General features: G+C 37.2%; 1 protein-coding gene across 2 annotated transcripts in view; it reads right to left on the reverse strand.

Annotated features, from left to right (window-relative positions):
- Positions 1-25,965, reverse strand: part of ano8b (anoctamin 8b) — a 46,393-nt gene that overhangs the window by 16,713 nt on the left and 3,715 nt on the right. For both annotated transcript variants that reach the window (XM_088005097.1, XM_088005096.1), the window contains exons 2-3: positions 4,890-5,000; positions 3,990-4,122 (exon numbers count right to left, since the gene is read on the reverse strand). In XM_088005097.1, the coding sequence (XP_087861223.1) occupies positions 3,990-4,122; positions 4,890-5,000 (244 nt within the window). The remainder of the gene's footprint in view (positions 1-3,989; positions 4,123-4,889; positions 5,001-25,965) is intronic.

Raw genomic sequence — 25,965 nt, forward strand, 5'->3', positions numbered from 1 at the left:
CTGCAACAACATGAAGGCAGTTTTATTCCCTCACTTTTTGTTTCATGCAAGATGAGTGGTGTGACTCATCTTTCTCATTTCAATCTGCTCTGGTTAAATCTCCTTTTGTTACTGATTGCCTGCACATCCCAGAACTCACGCTGAAATGACCCTCAAGCTTTTGCATTCTGCTGCAACAAAACATGTAGGCGGAGGGAGCAGTACTACAAGTGATCTCATAGTAACAGCAAAGCAGGAGTGTTTCCTTCCCTTCTGAAAAAAGAAACTATTATTTCAGCTATTTTAGGTCAAATTTGACCAACAAAATACTGTCAGAAAATGGATTGTTTTCACCAAGAACCCCTTAATACTACACTAAGACTCTATCCATAACATCAAATATCATCTTGAACTAGGACTGGGCAATATGGATTTAGGATTTTATCACATTATATTGTAGTATTATTGTGAAAGCAATAACAATTATGATGATTAATTACTTCTTTTTTAGGTGCATTCATAGCGCCACAAACATAAATACTGCTCTTGAAAAACATTCCTGCTTAAAGTAAGCTTCTTCAGGATACCACGTATTTAAAGAAATGTGATTTGTATCACTAATCTCCACATGGCGACTTTATTTAAACTTTATTTTTGAATTTGTTGATTTTTTTTATGCTCTCATTGGAAAAAAATGGGGGGAAATAGTAAGAATAACATTTTAGTCAGTTTTTTTTACTTTGAAATGTATCATGACAATAAATCAAAATTCTTATCATGACTAGAAACGTTTCATAGTAAATGATAAATTAATGCCCACCCCTATCCTGAACCAAACATCACACAGATTGAGTTTCCCAGATGTTTCGAACATTTGCAAAGGTTCTGAGGTAAAATTGTGTTGCTTTCAGACAGCTTGTTTTAAGTCATTTAATCCATAATGATGAAAATGTCAGATGGTTTCACTTATAGCAATACATTTTTCCCATGTTATAAGTGAAACTATCTGCCAGTATAACTAGCACTTTTTAAAATTGATATTAAGGAATTACCAACTTAAAACAAGCACATATAGCTCTTTGAAAAGTTATTTGTAAGCTTGTTCTGTCTTATTTCAAAAGTACTAATATGTTTGCACTAGAAATTAGACCAAAACTACTTGGTAAGGACCAGATATGCAGACTCTCTGCCAACAAGCCACCATATTCTCACCACAATTAAACAGAGATTAAAAAATGACAGAAAACTGCATTCTTTATTAGCCTGGAAGATCTTTAGACAAGATATTCTGCAGAGATTATCCTTGTTCTGGCAGTCAACATTTTGCTCTGACTGTCGGCTGACAGTCAGAGCAAAATAATTGAGATAGCTGAATTCTGTTGTCATCAAACATGAGTAAATTTTTTGCACATTCCTGTATTTATTCAGATTTATATGTAAATTTTAATTATATTATTAAATCCTTTCAATAAGTCAAGTGAAAACAGTGACAATAGGGACAATGTAAAACCAACAGAGATTACTTCTTTCTCTAAGCCCCTTGATCTAAACCCCAGATCCTCATTTTTTCTATTCATGCACATTTTGTCTGCTTTCCTCTCAGTCGAGTTTTCAAACTTCTATCAGAGTCTTAACCTCTTGTTTGCCTTCCATGCTTCTTGCATCCCTTCTTTATGTCCTTGCTAAAGGCGTTAAGATGAAATTGCACTGCTAATAGATCATGACTCTCCCTCCTTTCCCCTGGAGGTTTTCAGCTTCCATTGCTCTCCTCTGTATATTTATACATTATATATATTCTTTATGCAAGCAAGTGGGAGTACAGCTTAGGTGGGCTTGTAACATCCATCTATCATGCAACTGCATGTAGTTGCAGGGGCGGTACAATAAAGTACAGTCAGCACCATGATGGATGGCAATGAAAATGTAAGGTGCAAGCTGCTGTATCACTGCAGAATGCTGTGAACTGAGCTTATCTATCGCAATAAAAAGGCTCTATCTGCTTAAACTAAATGTTTAGTACACTTTAAGTTTCATTCAGAACTTAAAGCACCAGTCATAGCCAGGAAACTAAATTAGATGCTCTCTTATCATTTCATCTAGACGTTTTACCCTCCGTCCTCTGGTGCAGATAGACCTGGATTGAGTTAAAGGCAAATTGTGCACAAAGGTAACCTTGTGAAGGAGCAGAACTCTGCTGAGAAAGGCCGTTGCTGCTAAAGCGCATGCTAATTAAACAAATGCCTATCAGACATAAAATGTGTAGTAATAAATCTCAGCAGAACTGGGCAGCTTGCTGTAAAATGCACCATCAGAACAGAGGAATGGGTAATAAATGCTGTGTCAGGGAAGAGTAACAGGATATTTCTGTTGTACAAAGTCACAGAGCAGGAGGAAAAAGACGTGTTTTAAATTAATGTTAATGTTTTAAATTAAAGGATTATTTTGTAAAACGTAAAAGAATAAAAACTCTGAAGAGCAACATTAGCAACAATTTAAATCCTGATAAGTTCAACATTATTCATACCTCTATACTGTACCATCCATCCATCTGTCTATAAAACCATCCATCCATCCATCCATCCATCAACAGTCTGTATTTATATCTTTGGATGTTCCTAAGTATTGCTATTTGAAAAGTAAAATGACCTTTGCGGGATGTTTGACCTCCTGACCCAATTTATCTAAGAGTGCATTAGTTAAATTTAAAAGCAAGGCTGGCTAGTAAATTAGTAGCTTATTTTTGCTGCAAATCTCTGTTGACCGCTAAAACCGGGGTTTTCATCCTGATGAAGTGCAAACACTGAACCAATCAGAAGTTGCATTTCCTGCCACAGTTTAACCCACTCAAAGCATATGTCAGCATAATCCTCAACCAAGGCAGTTTTCCACTCTTACATTATATTTAAATTCAAACCCTGAGCTATCAAGAGAGGAGAGGCCTCAAAGAGCTGCCATCTAAACAAATTAAGTCTAGAATGAAAGTGACTCTGAATTCTTCTACAACTTTCCTGGAAACAGGAACGAGACTCTGCAGTATAAAGCACAGTCAGTGTAAATACAGTTCAAACCACTTTACAGGACTTGAATTAAAGCTGCAGCCAGAAGCAGTTGAATGCACCAAACATCTTGGCAGTTTCACTAATGATTCATGACCTCTAAATGCTGCTGTGCCAACTGTAGCATCAGCTCAATGTGAAGCCATTAAAAAAAGTTTCCATTCCCCACCCGCACAGAGCAGCAAAGATAGTTTTACATTTTAGCATCCCTAAATCATCAGGAATCGTCTACAATAATTGTATCTAGAGCTTCTGCAGACAGACGTCATATGTATAAGCCATTTGTGCATGGTTTGGTTTGATATTAATTTTGTTATGGAGGAAAGTTAGATGAGTAGTTTCTTGTGTAAGTTCTGCAGAAGGTGAATTAGTGATTAATTCATAGTCACAGTTGAACAGCCGTTAGAGCACGAGGTTGGAGCAGTCAATCTGATAACATCTACAGAAAATTTGCGTCGTCATTCTGCATGGAAAGGAAACATTTTAACTAAAAACTTTCAAAGAAATCCACAAATCTATTGTTTTGATTTGAGCAAAACCTGAAATGTCCAGCACTGATTTCAACAAATCCAAATAAAATGTCATATTCGTTTTGTTTATTTTGCAAAACCACCAATGAGATGTAGATTCATACATTCATTACTGTGTAAGGCTTCATTTTGTTAAATTATCAGGAATTATTAGCTGGGTTAGCTAGAAACTAGCTGAACTACTTTAGCATCAGAAAACAAAACTAAGCTGTCTTTTGTTACAGTCAAGGATATACAATATCAGATGTAAAGAACCAATAAAATGTATTTCTTGCAGACAAATCAAACACCTCTAACATGTTTTTAGCCAAATAACATAACGTCATTGGCTAATACTCAAAAAATAAAAATTACTATAAATGCTTTAAAAAAATACTGTTTCATACTAAGACCTCCAAAGCTCTGTTCCTGTCAGGTTTCTTACTTTTCATACGTAGCGGTGATGAAGAATGCGTAGACTCTGGTGTGCTTATGATGCCGGATTTGGATGATGAGCTCTGGGATTCCTAGCCGGATGTGGTTCAGTAGCCATAGCAACGTGTGGTCATCTATAGTGTCTGCACAAAAAAAAGAAACACAAATGAATTTTTCCTGCATAAACAAGCAAGATCAACATTATTCATCCACAGTTAACATGTATCCCTTTGTCTGCTTATCCCTTTGTCTGTTTGTATGGATATATATATATATATATATATAATCTTATTTTATTTGCATTTAGTCAGGCAGTAGTTATTGTTTGATCATGAACATAAAATTAATTAAAAAGCTTTTACTGGGAAGCAAATTTGTTCCTGTAAACCCCTGACTATTAATCTCATCTCAGCAATATGACTAAATATAAATGTCTTAAATTGAAGGTAAATTACAGTTATATTGTCATTTTTAACTTCTTAAAGTTGATTTTAAAAAAACAGCAAGTTAGGTTTACACAGAGAAAGATGGAGGCAGAAAAAGGAACAGGAAAATATTTCATTGTGATAAAGTTCCTGAAAATGTGATGAGAATATTGATTATTAGTTTATTTTTTCCTTACACTTTCCTTTGTTTACCCTGATATGTTTATTTTGAGTTTAGAAAACTTCAGATAAAGTTTAGTGAAGCAATCCATTATTTTCAGAAATGCTGAACTATTTTCTTTAGTCAGCTATTACATTTAGCAGCTGAATTTAAAAATGATAGAGTTCAAAATCAGCAGGTCACTCTTTGGGGAAAACCTGATCAGTTTTCTTATAAAGCAGATAAATGTTTTTATTGTTGGCTTCTTTAAAACCCCAAACTTTAGACGTTGTGACATCTGTGTGGGCGTCTTTAAGCGTCTGACCTGCAAATGTCATGAGGACATCACAGTTCTCCGTGGGCACCGTTTTCATCCAAGACTTATGAGACAGGATGTGTCTCCCAGCCTGCAGCAGACGCTTCCCAAACAACTTATCTGGAAGACAAAAAGAGACAGAGAGCAGAGGGGAGGGGGAGAGAGAAGGAGACAGTCACCATTTCAAAGTCAACATGTGTAAAGATCACTGACATTTGGAACATTTTTTTTCAAAACCTTGTAAAAAAAAACAGCATACTGAGACAAAGAGACACATAAACACAAATAAAACCATCCTTCTCATCAGGACAGATTTAAATGTCACGCTGCTTTGCTTCACAACACGACACTGACAGAAATAATCCTGGCCTGCCAAGACCACAGGCTGTAAATTGTCTGCACTGTTTGAACTGTTGCACACACACACACACACACACACACACACACACACACACACACACACACACACACACACACACACACACACACACATTTTAATACTACCCATGTGAGGACTTTGTATTGACATCCATTCATTTCACTGCCTAAGTGTGACCTTAACATCACCATTCCTCTAACTCTAACCCCTGACCCTAGAAATGGGTATCTGCCACATCACGACCACATTCTTTTGTTCCCATAAGACCGATTGGTCTTCAAAAGGTTGGTAAATATCCCAGAAAATGTCCTAAATAGGCAACAAAAACAAGTACACACACACAAAAACACACAAACACAAATAGATTCAGCTCGATCAAAGAGACCAACTGCTGTGATTTGTCAGGGCTGTTTTATGCCCAGAGCCTCCAGGAAATTTGTATAAAAAATCTGAATAATGAATTAAATTTTGAGGTTTGGAGAAAGATTTGATGGTTTGTATTTTTACTAATTATTACAAAATCATACATTCAGTTCATTTGTACAGAACCTTGCAAAAGTATCCACACCCCTTCAACGTTTTTACATTTGGGAAAACGTTCCCAAATGTATTTCATTTATTTGCTAGACAAAAGCAAAGTACTTTTGTGAAATAGAGTGAAAATGATACAAATCTGTTTTCACCCCCTCCTTTATTATGATACCCTAAAATAAAATCACCTTCACATATAACAAAATAAGTAATTATTTTTCCACTTATGTGTAATTTAATCTCAGTATAAATCCAGATGTGCTGAGAGGTTTTATGCTCAACAAGGAATATGACTTTGCATTCAGAGCATACAAATTGTACAATCACGTAAAATTTGGAGGAAATAAAGTTCCTCTGAAGTTTAGCAAATACAATATGGATGTATTTGCAGTCAGTTTTTAAAGTTAAATACAAGGTAACCATCTAAAAGACTGGGACACAGGTTAAAGGTTTACCTTCCAGCAGACCAGTCTCCTTTAACATACAGCCAGAGCTACAATAATATGAATCTAATCAAATAATAGTCATGGACCAGTCAAAGTCCAGACCTAAATCCAAGAGATCCTGAGGTTGGAACTAAAAATAGACGTTTACTGATGCTTTATGTCCAGTCTGACTGAAGTTGAGCTAGAAAGGGCAAATCATATTTTCAAGATTTTCATTTGTTAAAATGTGCAGGAAAAATGTTGCACCCGTTTCACAATTCTGCATTACCTGGTGTAAATTTATTACATAAAATACACTCTTGTGGTTGTAACCTGACAAGCAATGGAAAAATCTCACAGTGTATGAATAATTTTGTTAATTTTGCAATTAATTTTAAACTGACTTTTATTTGGCCAGAAACAAACTTTCATATCTTTACTGTGACACAACCCAACAAGTTAACGCACTCATCTGACATTTCTTTGATGTGGATACGGTAACTCTTCACTGGAAATATATTTTAAGGTTCTTTCTTCACTCTGACATCTCCTTCCAGAGTTCACATTTACACTGATGCACCAATGCAAACAGTTTCAAACAGATCTGTGAGCACAGTGAAGCTGTCAGCGGACGGTTCGTAAAAACTGCTTCCTGACTCCTGAACAATAATGACAGCAGCCTGGAGTAAATTTCCATCCCTCAACAGCTCACAAAAAACTGAGACGAAGGCTCTAAGATGAGCCAAAACATTGGTCTGTTTCCAAAGATCAGACTGAGGGCTGTTTAACATCACAGTCCCCAAATTATAATGATATACTACTTGTTTATCTTGGTTTATTTAAAGCACATGTGTCAAACTCAAGGCCCGCGGGCCACATGTGGCCCGCCATGTCATTTTATATGGCCCGCCCAGCATTTTATAGGCCGATGATTAACTTAAAATAGGTTTTGAGCACGTATTGACTACAAACTACATCTCCCACAATGCATTCCGATTATTACCAGCCAAACATTACGGCTTCTCGCCACTAGAGAGCAGCAGAGTCACCTCAAGCTGCTTATTGATTTTCCCAGCGAATAAAACTGAGACATCGACAAGCTAACATCAAAACGTCCAAGAAAAGTAAAAACGATTTACAAGTAAGACTGTGAATGAAGATGTGTGTGAGTTGGTGTTAGGGCGGCAGGTGGCGCTAGACTTTTTTTTGTTATCCATTATCTTGACCGACAACATAAAAAAAAAACCTCGGTCATGTACTATTTTTATCCATGAAATTACAATCATATTAACATCGGCTATTTAGTAGCATTTTATGCGGTTTAGATAATATTAACCGTGAATCCAGATCCCTTCACAGATTAAGCAGATACATGTATCTACATTTTTCTTGTAGTGACAAAAACCACTGACTGAGGCCCCAATAACTTTTAATAAATTAAATTATGCGACTTCACTTAAATTAGCATCACTTCACCCGCTGGGGTCTGAACGCACTTCCTCCTGGTTCCCATCTGCAGAAAAATCTGCACTAATTCATCAGTCAGTTGGATCTGTCTGATCCAAACAGATCAACTGAACTCTGTGAGTGTTTTACCCTGCGCGGTCCGGTGTGCGCTTTTACCAGGATTTTTTTTTTTTTTTTTTCCGCTGGATGAGTTACTCCCAGCGGTTTTTAAGTCTTCGCAGTCCGCAGTGGTTGAGCAGCGGACTGCGCATGTTGCAGTCTAATTAACGTTTGCATCGTCATTTATTTCCTCAAGATAAACTGCCGGCTCCTCAAATGGATTAACACAACGTTGATTTCTCTTTAGTTTTCTCTGGTCTGTAATGGAGACTTGAATTTAACGCTTGTAATGCGCTTAAAAAAATAAAAAATGATTTTATTTTTTTAGCCATGTCTCTGTAGAACCATTTTGAAACGTTGATTTTATTTTTGATACCTTATTTATTGTATTTTTGAACCCTTATTTATTTTGAAGTGTTGATTTTATTTTGAAGTGTTGATTGTCTGAAAGACCTTAGACATGAATTGCCTCATACGGGGTTTGAACCGATGACCTCAGCATTACCAGCACGGTGCTCTAACCTGCTGAGCTAACTCACCTACCTTACAAACTGTTGACTTTCCATGGATTTAAGAATAACTTACATGATCTTGCCACAATGAAGATTCGATAAAAGTGCTTATATTCTAATGTTTTTCAAAACAACATACATAATATTTTATTCTCCATAGATTTTGTATTTTGAAGTGTTGATATTATTTTTGAACCATTATTTATTTTTGAAGTGTTGATTGTATTTCACAGATATTTTTAATTTTAATGTGTTAATTTTATTTTTGAACCATTTTTTATTTGTAAGTATTGGTTTTATTTTTTAGCCATTTAGCCAAGTCTCTGCAGAACCATTTGTCTCTGCTAATGACATCTTTAATACAATTTTTTGATCCCAGGCTTAGTTTATTGACTGTAATGTGAAATTGGACACAAGTATAAGTCTGACAGTTTGTTCACCAAGTTACTGTGCTCTCTGAGAGGATCTGTAAGTATTTGACATTGTTCCATGCCCATCGTTGACATTAGTCTCTTAACAAAATTTGGCTCATCTACCAGGAACACTGCAAAGAGCATGAGTTTCTGTAGTGTAGTGGTTATCACGTTGGCTTCACACGCAAAAGGTCTCTGGTTCGAAACCAGACAAAAACAGATTTTGCATGTTCTATTCATCACAAGTGTTTACTAAAGGTCAACAAGGGTTCTGTTTTGTCATGGTCTGTACTCTGAATCCAGGCAACTGAGTGCAAGCCTCAGTTGAAATTTTCATGCTTTGCATCTCACATCTTCAACTTTGGAACCTCAAACTGAAACAAAGCAGAGGCGTTCAGATCCTGTAGTGTAGAGGTTATCATGTTTGCTTTACATGCAAAAGGTCTCTGGTTCAAAACCAGACAGAAACAGTTTTTGTAGGTTATGCATCTCTTGGGGTGCAGTGAGACAACAAGAGCCTTGCTCTTTGGTGATGGTTCATTTGCCAATCGACTTCAATGTCGGCTTCTTTGAAATCGAAGCTACTTTACTTCAATTACCAATTGGCAGTTCAATGGCGTAATGCATGTGTCAAACTCACCCTCGGTGAAATTGAGTTTGACACCCCTGATTTAAAGTATGCAGACTAAACTGAAATCCAAGAGGTTTGTAATAACTGAATAAGGTCTCTGCCTCTTTGTCACTGTAGTAATGGTTTACACTGTTGATGTGCACACAACACAAAAAGGTCAAGGCCAGGAGAGATATAAATATTAGCAGGATATCACTGCTGTCAGAATGATGCTGTGGCTCTCAGGAAACACCTGTCACAAAAATCTGTCCCTCCCCTTCCAAGAAGTGGGAGGCTTCAGAGGAAACACACAGCACACGCTTCTAGCAACACTTATATTTGCATTGTGACCATGCAAAACACGTGCAACATGATGCGGCTGCAAAGGACAAACCCGTCATATGGCTTCTGGCAGCGAACTATGGTTTATTTCAGGGAAATTAGGTCTGCTGTCTTAATCCCAGTTCTATCCCTTTATGATTTGCTGTTTGATTTTCTGCACTGGAAATAATCTTCAACCTCGTTTTCATCTGTATTCACCCAGAGTTCAAGCTTTTACAGCAAGACAAACTAATATAGTGAAGTAATTAGCATTTTAAACACTTTCTAAAGCGATTTTGGAGGCTAAATCAGAGCTAGACAGAGAATTATAGCATTAGGACAGTAAATTAAACTTAATTTCTTCCTTAGCTATGATTGATGCTCCTGGTAGAGATAAAAAGTCTTAAGAAATAATAAATATTGATGCACTGGAAATGAGCAAAGCTGAGGATGTTTATTAAGTGGGAATAACTGCTGCAGGGCAGTTTCATTGCATTTTAACCAATATATTTTAAGACACAAATTCTAAAGCTTGGTTTTTTTTATAAAAGAAATTAGCAAAATATTACTTTCAATGCATTGTTTGGCTTTCTAAAAGAACCTCCCTTAAACCGGTTGTTACCATTTCATCTGGACAGATGTTTCCATCTCACTTTTACCAACTGCAAAACCTTTGCAAGATATTTTGTGGACTGACAAAAGCAGGAGGTTTTTGAAAACTGATTTTCGCATTTATCAGGTTACTTTTGGCTGAAACAAAAGCAAAAGGAAGAAATCTGTAAAAACGTTTTTCAGGCATTGTAAGTTTAAATTACTTCCAATGTTCCCCATCTTTACAACATTTCCCATCTATTTTTGACCTGCAAAAAAATAGATGTGAAGCACAGTGAGGTGGGTTGTTTTTTTTCTGCTTTTTCATCCTGAGTGGTTTTCCCAGAGCAGAAACATGACTGGTCACTCAGCTGTGATTTAGATGAAATGCTGCAGGCTCTGCTGTGACATGACAGCCATTCTAATGAGTCCTGTATTCACCGCTGAGAGCAGCTCACACAAACACACTCCAGGAGCAGCCAGCGAATAGGCCTCAACACTTCTGCAAGGCTTCAATTTATGAATCCCAGCAGAGAGCGGCTCAGACACTTTGCATGCTTTTATGGATTTGTTGCTCGGTGTGGTTGGACCCAGGATAGATTGGAAATTTTAAGCATGATGCAGGTTTGTGTCTGTGTTTGCATAAAATAAAACTAAGACCCCAAATAAAGGCTGCTGTCAATCAGTGCAAAGAAACCAGAGAGCATTGTCCTCCATGGTGGGTATAGATCACCATGAGGGACAAGTTGCAATACTTCAATTGCGTTGAGGTAATGCAATTTTTACAGTATAATAAGTGATTACTATGAAGGAGTATTAGGGCCACAGTAAGAAAATGAAAAAAATAAAATGACATCATGATATTATGAGAATAAAGTCAAAATGATGTGAGAATAAAATCAAAAATATTATGAGTGTAGTCTTGTAATATAATTTACAAGATATCATTTTGTGTTCATGCAGCCACTCCAGTAATTGAGTTTTCCAAAAAAATATTCACAGTCAACCGTGAAGCCGTTGGTCTGACGGTGGAGGCTCAGCAGAAATTAGGTCAGCCAAAAGGATAATTATCACAAAGCTCAATGGGAGATCTACAAAAAATTGGGAAAAAAGAAAGAAATCCACAATTTTCTTTCAACCAGTCAAAGTTCTGACCTTAACCTCCTTGAAATGCTGTCAAGAGAAAACTATTTAGCCGAGATTTGTCTAAAGTGTGATGTAGGGGCCAATTAATACTTGGAATGATTCTGTTTGGCTGCAGACAATATTTTAGCACAAATGGTTGATATAGGTTTTTGAAGATTTCCAATTTTATAATAGAATGTTAGAGGCAAGGCAAAATAGATTCAATAAATTTAGCCATGTTTTTTTTGTCCTCATTGTAATTTCATATTTCACTCAGAAACAGACTTTGAATCAATCATTCATTAATGTTTGCAAAATACTGCATGTATTTTCTAAGAAAGAGTGACTCATCCTGTCTTCTCGCTGCAGAAAGACTAAATGTAAAATTCTTGACAGTAAAAAAAAATACATAAACTTTGTGTTTCAATAAGGCAAACATGGAAGATTAATTTTTGATTTTTGGATCTGTAATGCATATCTCTGTGCATTTCTTGGTTGGTAGTTTGTTTCAGGGAACTGCAGCTTCCTCTCCCAGTCCAAAAACATGACTAAAAGGTTCATTGTTCTCTCTAAATTGCACGTGAGTGTGTGTGCATGGTTGTTGAAAATAAATATCTTTTAAAATGCTTAGTTTACTGCAAAACATACAAATTAAAAACAACGATTTGACTTGGGAACTTTAGGTCATGCTGTAAAAAGTGTGGATGCCGTTTATTTAGATAAACTGTGATTGTCTAAAGTTGCAGTGCAAAGATTTTCTTACAACAATCTAAGTAGGTCAAGGTGAAAACAGTTTAGATAACTGCTCTTAAAACCATGAATGATGACATGGGTCGTTCTTAATATCAACTAGACACATGATAGACACTTTATAAGTTTTACAAAGAATGTATGTTTTGATCGACTAGTCATCGACATATTTATTTGAGAAAGAGAAAAGTTTAAAAGTGTTTTTAGCTGTGCAACAGAATCCAGGTCGCTGCGGAGTGGCTTATATGAGGACCAGCGGTGGAAACAGATAAAGCCTGTATTACTCACGGCCTTCACAGCAAGATGATGGTTGCAGGGCTAATGCTTATCAGACTGCAGCCAGGCAGGAGCATCACACAGGAAGTCTGTCTGTGATCTAAGCCGCTCCATGAAGCATTTCTCTGGGATGTTTGTGTGTGTGAGAGGCTGTGATCTGAAATACCAGATCAATCGAGTGTTAAGTCGCCTTTTAACCACAGCGCAAAAATGAAGGTCACATTAACAATGAGTTAATGATGCTTTTTAATGTCTGCAGTGAGCTGCGTTGATAACAAGGAGGGACTTTATGCTCCACTGACGTCCTGATTCAAGTTTTAATATTCATCAGTGTCATTATAATCAGTTTTCACTCTGCAGGTAAAGTTTAATTCTTCTAAATATGCACATCCTTAAGTGTTTTAGTGCAACACTTTTGCAGAAATGCTGGTAATTCTAGTCAATGTGTAAAAAAAATTTTATTTATTCCAACTTTTGCAAAACAAAATATATTAAAATGTATTGTTATAAAAGAAAAGGGCTTATTTGTTTACATAAGGAAATTACTCATATCATCAATGAAAAACATCATCAACCTGTGTGGCAACATTTCTCAACTGGACCTGTTTGCATAAGTGTTTTCTTAAGCACTGATTGAGACTTTGGCAATAAATATCTAGATGCTTTATTATTTTTATTTATTTATCTCTTATGGAACCAGTGCAATTTTATTGTGTTGTAGAAACAAAATGACAAATAAAAAAATATTTTAAGGTGGATAAAGTCATGGGAACCCTGTGTGGCTCAGTGGGTGTAGATATAAATGTATACAATTAAACATTATTACTCTATCTGTAACATCAGATGCGTTATTTTATCAAAAGTTGAAGTAATTGTCTTTTTTTGTAGAATTAAAACAATTAGATCATGTTTGTAGCTTAGCATTGTCCAGGACTCCCTCGAAAGTTAGGTTTTTAATCTCAATAGTTTTTTTTTCATCCTAGTAAAATAAAAAAGTAAGATAATGGGAATGCTACAGTGGCTCTTACCAACTTGTATATGAAGATTGAATAGACCAGGAACATCTTAGAGAAAAACGTAACTTTAGTTCACCTTTTTCTCCCTCCTGTTGTTCTCTATAAAACTCTGACTCACTTTATTCTATACTGCAACATTTTCTCTACTTTCCTGCACTGCATCCTGACTGCATAGTCGGCAAACATTTACAGAAATAATCTTACCACAAACAGATTGAACTCTGCGTTTTTACTAGCAGCTGTCAATAAATGAGTGAACATTCTCACTCCTCTCCTCTCTTTCTTACATGTTCCTCTCTTTCCTCTTAGCTTGTTTTTCCCAACATCACTCCTGCCTCTTTCTTTCCTCCAAATCCTCTCTTTGCTCCCTCCAGGCCAGATCTATCAGCCCCTCTTTCTTTCTCTTTCTCTCTCTCTCTGTATTTCTTTAATGTCTGTCTCAGCTCTGCAGCCTTCACACAGTCAGGCTGTCTCAAGAGGTATTTGTCATCATTGCCCTTAAGAGCTTATCTGGATGCAGCCTTCCAGCGAGCGGAGAAGAGCAGCAATGCTTGATACTGATATTACAAATAAACCTGGTCTAAAACACTCAGGTGTTCCAGTGAGCTGAACCTTTTACAGTTTCACTTCACTGAAGAGCAGAGATGCACCGATCAGGCTTTTCTCTTGGAGGTCTGACCAACTGACTCCAATTTTGAAGGATTCTGATTTTTTTTCTGAGGATTAAAAGACTTAAAATGAAATATTTTGCTGCCCTTTCTTTGAAAGAAAACACACAAGATTTAGCTTGGCAGCTGATTGAAGTTTTGAGTAATCACTGCACTATAGGGAAAAGCTTAATCAAGTCCATTAAGTTTTTACTATTTGCATCAAAGAGCATTGTTCTGTGGTTTGTAGTAACATAAAGAAGGAAGACCACTGCAAAATAAAGCATGTTATGGTGGGCAGAGCATCTAATGCAAGGTAACAGCTAATTTAGGCTTAGCATGAACAGCTATCTCTGATGGGATCAACAGCTAACAGCTACCAATTAGACAATCTATGTAATTTTATTTAAATTCAGAAAAAGTTTTATTTTAAAAAAGCAGTTTGTTGGTATAGGTTTTCTGTTTTAATTCATGCTATAAACTAAGAATTATAATTTTGAGAACAGATTAAAGGAAAGCTTTCTTTCTAGATCTCTTTGGTTGTCATACTTATTTGTGGAACCAGTTTTGTGGCAAAGTTAGGAGGGTTTCCCCTTCTTATAAGTTATGCTAAAGACTTCCTCCTGTGGCTTTCCTCATTCCATCTCTGCTTTTTCCAAAGAAGGTGAAGACAAAAGAATAAATATGTTTCTCTTTGGCATGTGTTCAACTGCTGGCACTGAGATTTATTGATTACTTTTGTAGTTTTTTTCTGTAATCTTCCCAAGATTATTAAAGGGGTTGTGTTTAAAGCATTGCCTTGGCAAAGGAATAATTGGCAATTCTGGCAAATTAACTGCATTTCCCTTGATACTTTCAACAGATAAAAGATTGTGCATTTTTCTTAGAGATTTAGTAAAGTCAAGAGAACTGCATATCCCAGAAGCCTTTTTTGTGTTTTGTGCCTTTTTTTAGTTAAAGTTTTTTGTTTTGATTATTGTAGTAAATGCCTCTATAAACACAGATGAACTATTCCTGTTGCCACATCTTTTCAAACAAAACTGCAGAAAACAAAGTGATCTAAAAAGTATCTAGGCTGGACGACACGGTTGAAAAACATCACGATATAAGTTTTTTATATCAGTCGAAATCAATAAATATTGTTTTCTGTCTTAAATATCTGAGATACTGCCAGACTGGTGGTGTGACCTTTCCTCTTTTAATCACAGTTTTCACTCCACAACCTTGTTTTTTTAATTATTATTATTTTTAAGCAGTTATTAGGTTCAGTGGGGAAACATTAAACTGCTGCTGTACAAGTTACTCAACAGGTTGCTAGGTAACCAAAGAATGAGTGAGTTGCTAGGTAACCAAAGAGTGAGTGAGTTAGTTGATGCCACCAACCTTGCTTAGCTCACTCGCTCTAAAGCCTTTCCTCTGCCTACATCTCCCAGAATTCTGTGGGGTTCTTGATTGGACTAAAGTGAATATTCTATGTATAATATTGACTATCCTGCCAGATGTATTACAATAATATTTATTGTTACTGATTTATTGTCCAGCCCTAATGGGGAGAAGATCAAATAAAAGTTAAGTGCTTTGTCTAAAGACTAAATGAGGAAGGAAATGGAAGCCATGCAGGAGCAGGAGTCATTTCACCAGGAGTGGGATGGGACAGCCTCCACATCACTGAATCTTTATATCTTCCTCTAACAATCTTATGAAAGGTTAAACAATAGCCAAATGCCCAAAAAAAATCTGTAAAACTACCTTTTCTATAATAACACATCCTGTAGTTTAGATAAGGATTTTCTTTCTCTGGCAGGAAGACAAAGGTATCTGTTCCACCCCTGTGACAAATGGGATAAAGATGTCAACCTTCGTGGATGTCAGGACTCTGGTTTCCTCATTATCGGTGGCAGGGAGGATAATGGGGACCTGTCCTTGGCTTCAAAATACCAATGACTGTATGTGACACTGGAGGCACCCATGGCTGAGTGCCAGGAGGAAGAGGACATGGTGAGACGATGTAGGGGGAGAGGAGTTATAACGCTCACACAGCAGAATAGTTGAAGTATCACTTTCCCCTATACCATCTTATTTCTCTCTTTTGCATCACTTTCCTCACTCAGACTCAATAAATCTCCCTCCTTCATTTCCCACTGTGTCTTTCCTCCTGCCAAGTGGGCTAATTGGCAGCTCATTCAGGGTCAGCTGGTATATTTCAGTGTTACCTCGGCCGCATTATCACTCTGAGGTTAAATGAGGAAAATAAGTTGTGTGCCTTTCATTCAGGTAACCAAGGTGAAAGGCAGACCTTTTCATGCCCCATTAGTGCAAAGTACTATTTCACTGCTTATCTAACCAGCTGAATTGAACATTGTCAAGCAGGAGGATTGGGAATTATGAATGGCCAAGTGCTGATGATAAATATAAAGTAATGAATAGAGGCCTTTGTGGAGCAAAGAGACGTCCTTGTTGAGCTGGGAACAACCGCTAGTGTGGAAGAAGGATTTTCAGAAGAACAGAAAACAAAAGAACATGGATTAGACTCCTAAGCAATGTTAATACATGAAAGCAGTCTTTCTATGTTGTACTGAACAGGCCTAAGAGTCACTGCAGTACAGGACATTTCTCACTGAATAAAAGATTTGGTTGCAGGATACTTTAAAAAAAACACATGTTGAGAAAACATCTAATTCATTTCTGACAGAACTAGATCCTCCATACAGGTGGTTCCTTCATAACGTAAGGCTGGGTAACATAGCTGAAAAACGTATCACGATATAAGTGTTTCATATCTGTAGATATCAATAATTATTGATTCGTTTTGGTTTCAAATATCTGAAATACAGCCAAACTTGTAGCATGACCATTCCTGTTTTATCCAGTTTTCACTCCACAACAGTGTTTTTTATTTTTAAGCAGTTATGAGGAATGGAGGCAAAACATTAAATATTAAACTGCTGCTGCGCTAGTTACTTAACAGGTTGTTGCTAAGCAACTACATGTTGCTCAACAGGTTGTTGCTCGGTGACCACATGTTACTCAACAGGTTGTTGCTAAGTAACCAAATAATGACTTAGTTGATCTCACCAACCTAACTTAGGTCGCTGAGAGGCAAAGTAGCTAAAGGCTTTTCTCTGCCTACATCCCCCAGAATGCTGTGCAGTTCTGGATTGAACATTTGAATATTCGATTAGACATATTTTCTATTGATAGTGATCACATGCCTTTTACAATATTGTTTGTTATTGATTTGTTGATTTATGTTGATAAAACCGATATTGTGGTGATGATGATTGCTATTTTATATATTGTGCATCTCAATCGAAGAATGAAAAGGTACAAAATCTGAAAAAAAATATAAACAGATACAAAAGAACACAAATTCTGAGAACTCTCTCCCAGTCCAAAACCAGACCTCAGTTTTTAATAATCTAATCACTTCTACATTTTGAATCCTTCCTTTCCTTTCCATTCATCTCCAGTTATCCTTTGTTTTAAACAATACCGAAGGAGGGTTCAGGAAAACTGCTGAACCTTTAACTCAGAGCTTAATGTTGCTGCCTGATGTCTTCCTGTGTCTCAATAGTGACGTTACATAACAAGCCATTTTATGAAGGTTAACTGACTTACTAAGAGTAATGGACGACTTTGGTCGGCATCAAAATAAAGGAAATTCAGTTTGTGTTTCATCTTAGGAAGTCGTTCTAATTATGATGACAATAAGATAATCTGAACTTCCAGTGCAACCCAGTAATCACTGAGTAAAGTGTTGTTTTATATCCAACATCTATTAGAAAATATCCTGAATTTTACAAGACCGGCAGCAGTGAGTCAGACGGACGACTTGAATAGCTGATCTGTGTGATCTATTTCTGGACAATAGAGACGCAGAAGCCTCAGAGTCCGATCAATATCCCCGAGGAACCAGCGATTATTGTAGATTACTACAACACCCCTCCCATTTCCTTTCCTACTCAGCGAGAAGCAGACGAAGATATTACTAATAACTTAGTCAGCGCTGATTCCCTAAGCCTTTGATAACTGAAAATATATGCAACAGTACATCTCGATTTATTCAGCTCTTTGTAAGCATTTAGACAAATGAAAATGAGCATTAGAGGCTTTTGCTGTTCCACAAAAGGGCATTACTAGATCTTGGTTTGAGTCCTATTTAGATTCTACTGAATGTCTCTCAAACTCCCAGCATTTCTGATCTCATAAAGTCACTTCAGCACTTAACCTGCACCTGTGCTGCTGGGTCATCAGAGAATTTATCGTCACACTGGAGTCACACCAATAAGAGCCTCACTGGTCTGGCAGCACTTCAAGTAAGTTCTAGTAATTTATTTATTGGTGCCATGCGGCAATCCTGCCTCGTTGCCTCACCATGAAACGTACAACCTACAATCTCCAGGCCAATAAACTAAATGCTGCAATCAAAAAGCCCTTAAACACGGAGATTATTTTATATTCTTTACAATGGATTTCTGATTGTTTTAGAATTTATTGACATTAATCTGAACTTACAAGTATTTACAGGTCCTTTGGGTTTTTCATTTTTTCCAAGGGCTAAGTTTGAACGCTGGGATGACCGAGAACCAAACATTGTTTGACTTAATTAATAAAAAAGTTAACACAACTTACAACTAAGCTTATCTTTCACAAACTCACATTTAGGTTCAAAATCTAAAACTCACTAAATTTATTTGACTTAAAGAGTATAATAGAGTAGACACAACTAAATGCAGCTCAAATGTTTTACCTCTGAACGAGCTACTTAAAAAAGCAAGTCAAGTCAAATTTACTTGTACAGCAGATTTCAGCAACAAGGCGATTCAAAATGAAGGTTTTGGAGTGACTAGTCAAAGCCTGGATTTAAATCCAATTAAGAGGCGGTGGCATAACACCTGATCAATAATGCTTGAAGACCCTATAACTCATAAAATTTAGCTAAAAAAAAAAAAAAAGAGCAAGCCAGGTTTTCTTCACAGTGATTGTGCAAGACTGAAGGTACAGAGGAAGACTCCAGTTTTTCGTTTAAGGGGAAATTAAGTGACTCAAGTGATCAATCTAAGTGAAATTACTTTAACATAAGGCCAGCTTAGAAAGGAGAGCTTAGATTACTTAAAAGATCATTTAAAAACTTCATTTAGTGCTTATTCTGGTCGTTCTGTTGTAATGTATGACAGACAAAATGCAGAAAGGAAGGTATAAGTTACATAACAACCAATTTAATAAAGAGTTTAAAAATACACTTTTAAAAAGACTGAGCGGCGCAGAACAGAAGAATAACATGAGGAAGACAAAGACAATGGGGAGCAGAAGAGTACATAAGCAGGTGTAATCAAGGGAATGAGGAACAGCCGGAGGGAAAGCAAAACAGAAGAGGAATGAGGAGATAGAAAACCTCATTCCTCTTCGTCACATTGTGTTTCGCTGTGGTGAGAAACACGCTGAGGGAAGGAGGAAGAGAGAGGATACAATCAAATGAAGGGGGAAACCCAGACACTATCAAACAGTAGCAAAACGAAATATTAACATAAACAATTACTAAAAGAAACACTAATAAAAGAAACAAAACTCTAAAAGCATAAGCCAAGAAGTAAACAAACAGAGGAATGAATTAAGGCAAGATCTAAGTAAAGCAATAAAGAAAAGATCAAAACAGAAACAAAAGAAGGTAAACATTAACTACGGATTATGACACCTATGTGACAAATAAGCAAAATCAAAATACATGTACATCCTGCTGTCAGGATGTAAATAGGATGTACACAGAGTTATGTTTTCAAAATACTGTATAATGATTAAATTAAATTAAAAGACTGCTACATTTTATTTAACTCCATGTATTCCGCTAAAATTAACACAAAACATTTAGCTTATTATGTGAAGTCCTTCACAACACCAACACAGCTACATAAAACACAGAATATAAACGGATTCAGGTGATTTTTGTCAGCATTTTTATATTTTAGCTTCTTTGTTTTCTGATCCAATCAGTGTATGTGCTTTCTTTCCACAGAGCTGCGGTCGACCCTCGGCTCGGTGGATGGGTTTTGAAGGTTAAATGTATCAGCATCGTGAAGACACACAAGGATAGAGCCATTAAATTAATTCAGCGCCCCAGTGACTGAGGATGGATTCAGGAAAGATAATAAATAAATACCGTAAGAGACGCCACAGACTGCAATTTATTCAAATTTAAAAGCTTTACTGTCCTCAGCTGCCAGCTTCTGAGACTGACAACAAAGGAGAAAATGATTTGTTGCCATCAAAGATGAAAAATGTACTCTCTGACAAGATAGCAATAAATTCTTATTCCATCGCAAAACCTGCAGTAAACTTCATACACCTCTCATTCATTACGTAAAAAAACTGGAAGAGAAAAAAGCAATAAAACAATCCTAAGATATGCAGCAGGACGTCTGCAAACAGATAATTCTGCCTTATGCTGAGGTTTAACTCTGAAATTTAGCCTCTTGAAGAGGCTAATAAGGAGGTGAGGATGAGGATTGATTGCACCTCTACCAAACAAATCAAAAAGAGTGGCCAAACCAAATGAGTCACAGGAGGGTGTTATCAGATAAACGAGAACGGCAGAGGAACAAGATGTGCAATAAAGTGGCTTAAAACTCCCCAGCTTCACATTGAGCGCCTCTGTGCAGACGCAGACACGGATAATACGTCCATTTATGAGCTGTGGAAGACAGAACAATCCTCTTTGCACTTTCCCAGCCCTCCAGTTGTTGAGGATGGGGAACGGAACGAATGTGGAGCAATTCTCTGCCACCAAGCCTAAAAGCAGCATTCTTTACCACGGTCATTGTTTGTCTGCAGGGTGTGCTCAGCAGCTAAGAAAAAGGCAAATCAAACCAAAGCTTAGTGAAGTTAGAGAAAATGAAGGGCAGGATCGCCAAGCCCCCTTTAATCCCACTTCTTCTTCTTCTTCTTCTGGTCACACACTGCTTTGATCACAGCCTAAACTCAGCGGCAAAATCTCTGCTACACATCTTAGAAAGCACAGAATGGGCAACACCAGGAGCTGTTCTATCTGTACTTTAAAGTATTTTAAGCTCTCGGGTGTGCATTATCATTTTTCTGCACAAGGTTTGATAATCTTCATGGCTATAAATGGAAAAGTGTGAACATCAAGACAGCATAAATAGGGACTCAGAAGTTGGTGGTGCGTCTCTGGAGGCAAAGATGCATTATGTACGAACAGATAAAGACATTAAAACATGAGAATTAAGGGCGAGTAAATCATTACTTGCAAGGCAAATTGTTTATCACAACTTAGGAAAATTGTCTGTAGCTTCCTGAAACATCTCTGTATGTCCAATAGCTCCAGGTTTGGCCATCTACAGAGCTGCAGAAACAAAAAGAAAGTGGTTTTTCAAAAGTCCCTCATAGAACAGGCGAGTGGGAAAACCAAACATCTACACCTGCCTGTTGAACCAGTTTCAAAAAAGATAGTATTTCCTTAAAGGCTTTTCACAGTATGAGGAAGTTTAGAGTCAAAGATATATGAAACCCTTTGAAGGGACTGAATGATAAGTCATCAAAAACAAGACAATTAAATGTGATGACTTGTAAACAATAAACTCAGAATTAACACGAGCTCTCATGCCGCAGTCTGATGTTCTTTACGCTAATACTCTATCATCTAAATTTAACAACTTTCAAAATGTTGTATTAAAGCATGGACCAGATATTAAGGCACTGTTTATTTATTTTTAAATAAAGTGAGGCAGCGTCCTGGAATTTCAGTTATTCTGCACTGCTGGGCAGCTTCCTGAAAGAATCATGCTTGACTTTTCCCTCACTTACAAGTACCATATCTGTCTTCAGTGGTGCAGAGAAATATGCAACTTTAAAAATGTTTCCCTCCTATGTATTTGCCCTGCAACATCCACAGTTTTGTTACCAGCTACTCCCTCCTGCCACAGACTTTTTTCCACAGGTCAAACATTTCCAGCTGTCAGAGGCCACATATGTCATGTTTCATACATAAGCACGGTGGAGGGTCTATGGTGCTTTGGGCCTGTTTCTCTTCTCTACTTTGTTAGAAAGAATAGCATCAGAAACTCTTTGCAATACCATAAATGCTACTATGAAAGCTCCACAGCAACAATTCATTGTACACATTTACCATTTTTGACAATAAAAGTTTAAGGGTCCTGTACTTATAAAAATAAATTTTTATTTCTTATTATGTACATCAACTTTTACAGCAAAACAGAATCAAAATATTTTAATATTTTTAACTGTAACATTTTCAGGCAATAATGTTCATGTATCACTTTAATAAGAGCATAATGAGTAAAACTACATAATTGTCAGAAGTTACTGAAGTGACATGGATTCAGCCGACTCATTTCCTCCAACGAAACTTTACTCCATCTGAACAAGTCAAGATTTTTGTGGCACAAAAAATTAAAGTGACACAGCTGAGACAGTACAAATGTAAATTATAAAAGAAACATTATATTTTGACAGGCAGCAATTAATGTGAAGCCAGAACACGATACGCCTAATAAGGTCAGATTAGCATCAATAGCAATTAGACGAATCACTGTTGCTCTGAGGAACATATGAGCTTATAGTTTATATTTGCAGCAACATAAAACGTCTGTTTTAAAAGGACAGAGCCAGGGGAGCCCTGGTTGCTGCTATAGCATCACTGTGGCACTGTGATTTTATTATGATGAGTACTTTGTTGTTTCTTTCCTAAAGTAATACCCCAGTTGTGTGCTTGACCCTTCAGCTGAGGTTAATAAAGACAAAATCTCAGCAGCAGCAAGGTCATCCAAAGTGCAGCTCATATGCAGCTCAGCACATACTCCACCACAGAAGAAGAGCAGGAAAACAGAAAACGCATCGAATAACCAATGTAGGCTCAGAAGCGGATGCAGCAGAGAAACGCATTAAGCTGGGAGTCATTAGGCGAACGTACTGCTGGTATTTTATCATACAGAACAGCATTCCTCAGCCCCTTCACTTATGAAGCTGTGGGAGGGCCAAAGCCAGCGGCTCATACTGTCTGCTGCTGAGAAAACAGCTTTTCCTTTCCACACTTCAGAGGGTGCTTTTCTCCCTTTCAGTGCTGTTGAATTCGGAGAAACCCGTGTGACACAGAACCTGTCAGAGGTAAAGCTGAAGTATTCAACTTTATTTAAGTGGCTGGGCCACAGCCAAAGTGCAGATTCCCACTTAAGACCTTCTCTCCATGCGCTTTCCAGATTATAAAGAGCGGTTATTAATGGCAAGCATCAAGTGTGGAGTTAATAAATAAGTTTACAAGGAAGCAAACAGATCATGACATAAATACAAAACCTTCTTCAACATTTTATGAAGCTTTATATAAACCAGAACCAAAGCAAAATATAAGAATTGGTCCAGAACGCAGATGGAAACATGAACGCAAAATGTGACTGCATTGTGGTTAAGACAGTGTTGGCATGCTACATCTAAAACTACAGCTGTAACTTGGCTGAGGGTTTTATTTAATTAGCAATAAACAAGTGAATTTGAATTAAATCTCATCCCACAGTAACACATTTGCAACACGATCAGGAAAAACTCTGATTTCTGTAATTGCTTCACTAGGATGTATTTATTTGTATATTCTGTGGGAAACTTAAAAAATTTTTCACTTTTAGATAATAGATAAAGAAAGTTTGAAAACAAAATTGTTTTCCTTCTTAAAGAAATTTGAATTCTCATTCCTGCATATGACAAACAAAAGAGAGCCCTTAGTATTGACTCTGCAGAAAGCCGGTGACCTCTGGTCACTTTGCGCCTCAACATCTGCTGACCCCACTCTGTGAATTTACTCTTGGCTGAGTTGCTGTTGTTCCCATTGTGCTGATAGTGGGAATATTTAGTCGCAAGTAAATTGCATGACTCCATCTATTGCACAGGCAGCAAACTATCTTGGTACCAAGCTGAAACTCACTGAAGTGCTGAGAAAAAAAGAGTCTGAACGCCTGACAGTGCTGGATTTTATACACTTAATGACTTGCAGGGGTGACCAGATGCTATGTATGTCATAGAACCTGGAAAACACTGTTTTCACTTACATTCAGCTCATTATTACAATAAAGTTTGTGAGAATTAATTTATATCTGTCAAAATGTCAGCAAAGTCTTCAAATTTCTACCTCAAACCGGTGGACATCACATCTTTTTCCTCAGCGAGATTGAATATAAGCATATGTTTCACATATCCCTGGCAGCTGATTGGACAGCCAGAAAATACATGACCCAATTTCCACAACACAGAACCTTATCAGCGTCAGCCTCACAGGGAACACGGTCTAATTGCTGTGACTTTTATGTTGCGTTTTCTAATGACGAGAGATTAATTAATCCTTGAAACGAGTGTTTGAGCTACAAAGGATGGTGGCATCAAGGATCAAAGTCATCGAGGTCTACTGTGGCAGGATTAGGAAAACACGGAAGACGGATGGAGACAATCTGAGACTCCAGAGAAGAAAATCCTTCCAAGCTGCCACCAAAGTCTCCACTGAATGAAGAAGTCGGCGCTCCTGCCACTGCGTAAGCTGACTGACAGCCACACATGTGAGGGTGGTCATGTGATATCGTGGTATTTCAGCCCCATACCTTGATTAAGAAAGACAAACCACATTTAGCATGCATTCCAGCAACAAAGCTCCCTCCAGGCAAAACCTGGACTGATAGATTCAGTCACAGTGAAAAGAAAGTACACCTCCTTTCAGCTCTAGGGTTTTACAAATCAAGCCATGATTTTTTTTAATGAGTTCTGTTATTTAACTGTAACATCAAATGTAGAAAAACACACAGCAACGCCCCTAATTCTTCTTTTCTTCAAGAAAAATCAAGCCAAAAATAAAAATACTGTTTGTGAAAACTCTCTATAGTGTATGATCAGAGAGAACCAATAACCAGCAACACCTCCCTCAATTCATCTCTATGAAACTGAATTCAATTCAGTTCAACTCAAAGTTCTTTAAAGGGAAATTAGGTTTTGTTGTAACTAATATAATCTTATAATCGTTGTTGTGGATGGTGATGCTGTGGACAGGACGGTTCTCCGGTAGCAGTCACTCTTGCAACAAATTTGAAAAAGCCTCTGACGAAAGGCTGCTGTTGCCAAGCACTGCTAATCCACCTCATTTGCTTTTACCACCCCCCTTTAAATCTTTGTCTGGCCATACGGTTAGAAAGCTGAGACGTTGGAGTTGGGGATATGATCCTTGAATGTTATGATCAGTGGAAGAGATGAACTTCCTCCCTCTCTCTGCTTTGCATCCAGGAAGCTTCCTTTTTAATCCCTCAGGGATTTTGGTTCATAGTTCAGCTATAATAATCAGTTGCTCCCAGTTATGAAAATAATATGTTGTCGTCATCATAATAACTGTCAGAAAGTAAAAAGGTGAAAACAAAAATCCTTCCAGTTGCACTGCATCCAAAACCAGAGGCAATAACTGTCCACACATGCAACCTAAAAAACTGTGAGCAGGAACAAACAGAGAATAAATCAGAAACAAACTCACTCCAACATGCAGCCACCTTGAGTTCTAGAAACAGTTTTTCATGTTGTGGAAGGACTTTCGACCTCTACTCTTCCTTCAAATTAGCTTTCATTCAGTGAGGTTTGCTGGTATTCTCCTCATTTCCCCATTAAGCTCATCAGCCAGACTGATGTCTGGACTTTAACAGGGCCACTGCACAATCTTAATTTTGTTCTTTTTCACTCATTTTGTTGTAAATGTGCTGCTGTATTTTGGATAATTGTCCCGTTGATGACCCAGTTTGGTTAGGATGATTTTATGAAGGACTCTTTATTATTCAAACACTGTTGTTGTTCCAGAAGTGGTTTATTGAGTTCCTACTCTACAAATCAATGTTTTGCTGCTATACTGTTTTTAAAAAGAAGAAGTTTTCTCACA

The sequence above is a fragment of the Poecilia mexicana genome, unplaced genomic scaffold (assembly GCF_051168715.1).
Source record: "Poecilia mexicana isolate PSO_F unplaced genomic scaffold, ASM5116871v1 scaffold_4, whole genome shotgun sequence".
In the NCBI taxonomy this organism is placed as follows: domain Eukaryota; kingdom Metazoa; phylum Chordata; class Actinopteri; order Cyprinodontiformes; family Poeciliidae; genus Poecilia; species Poecilia mexicana.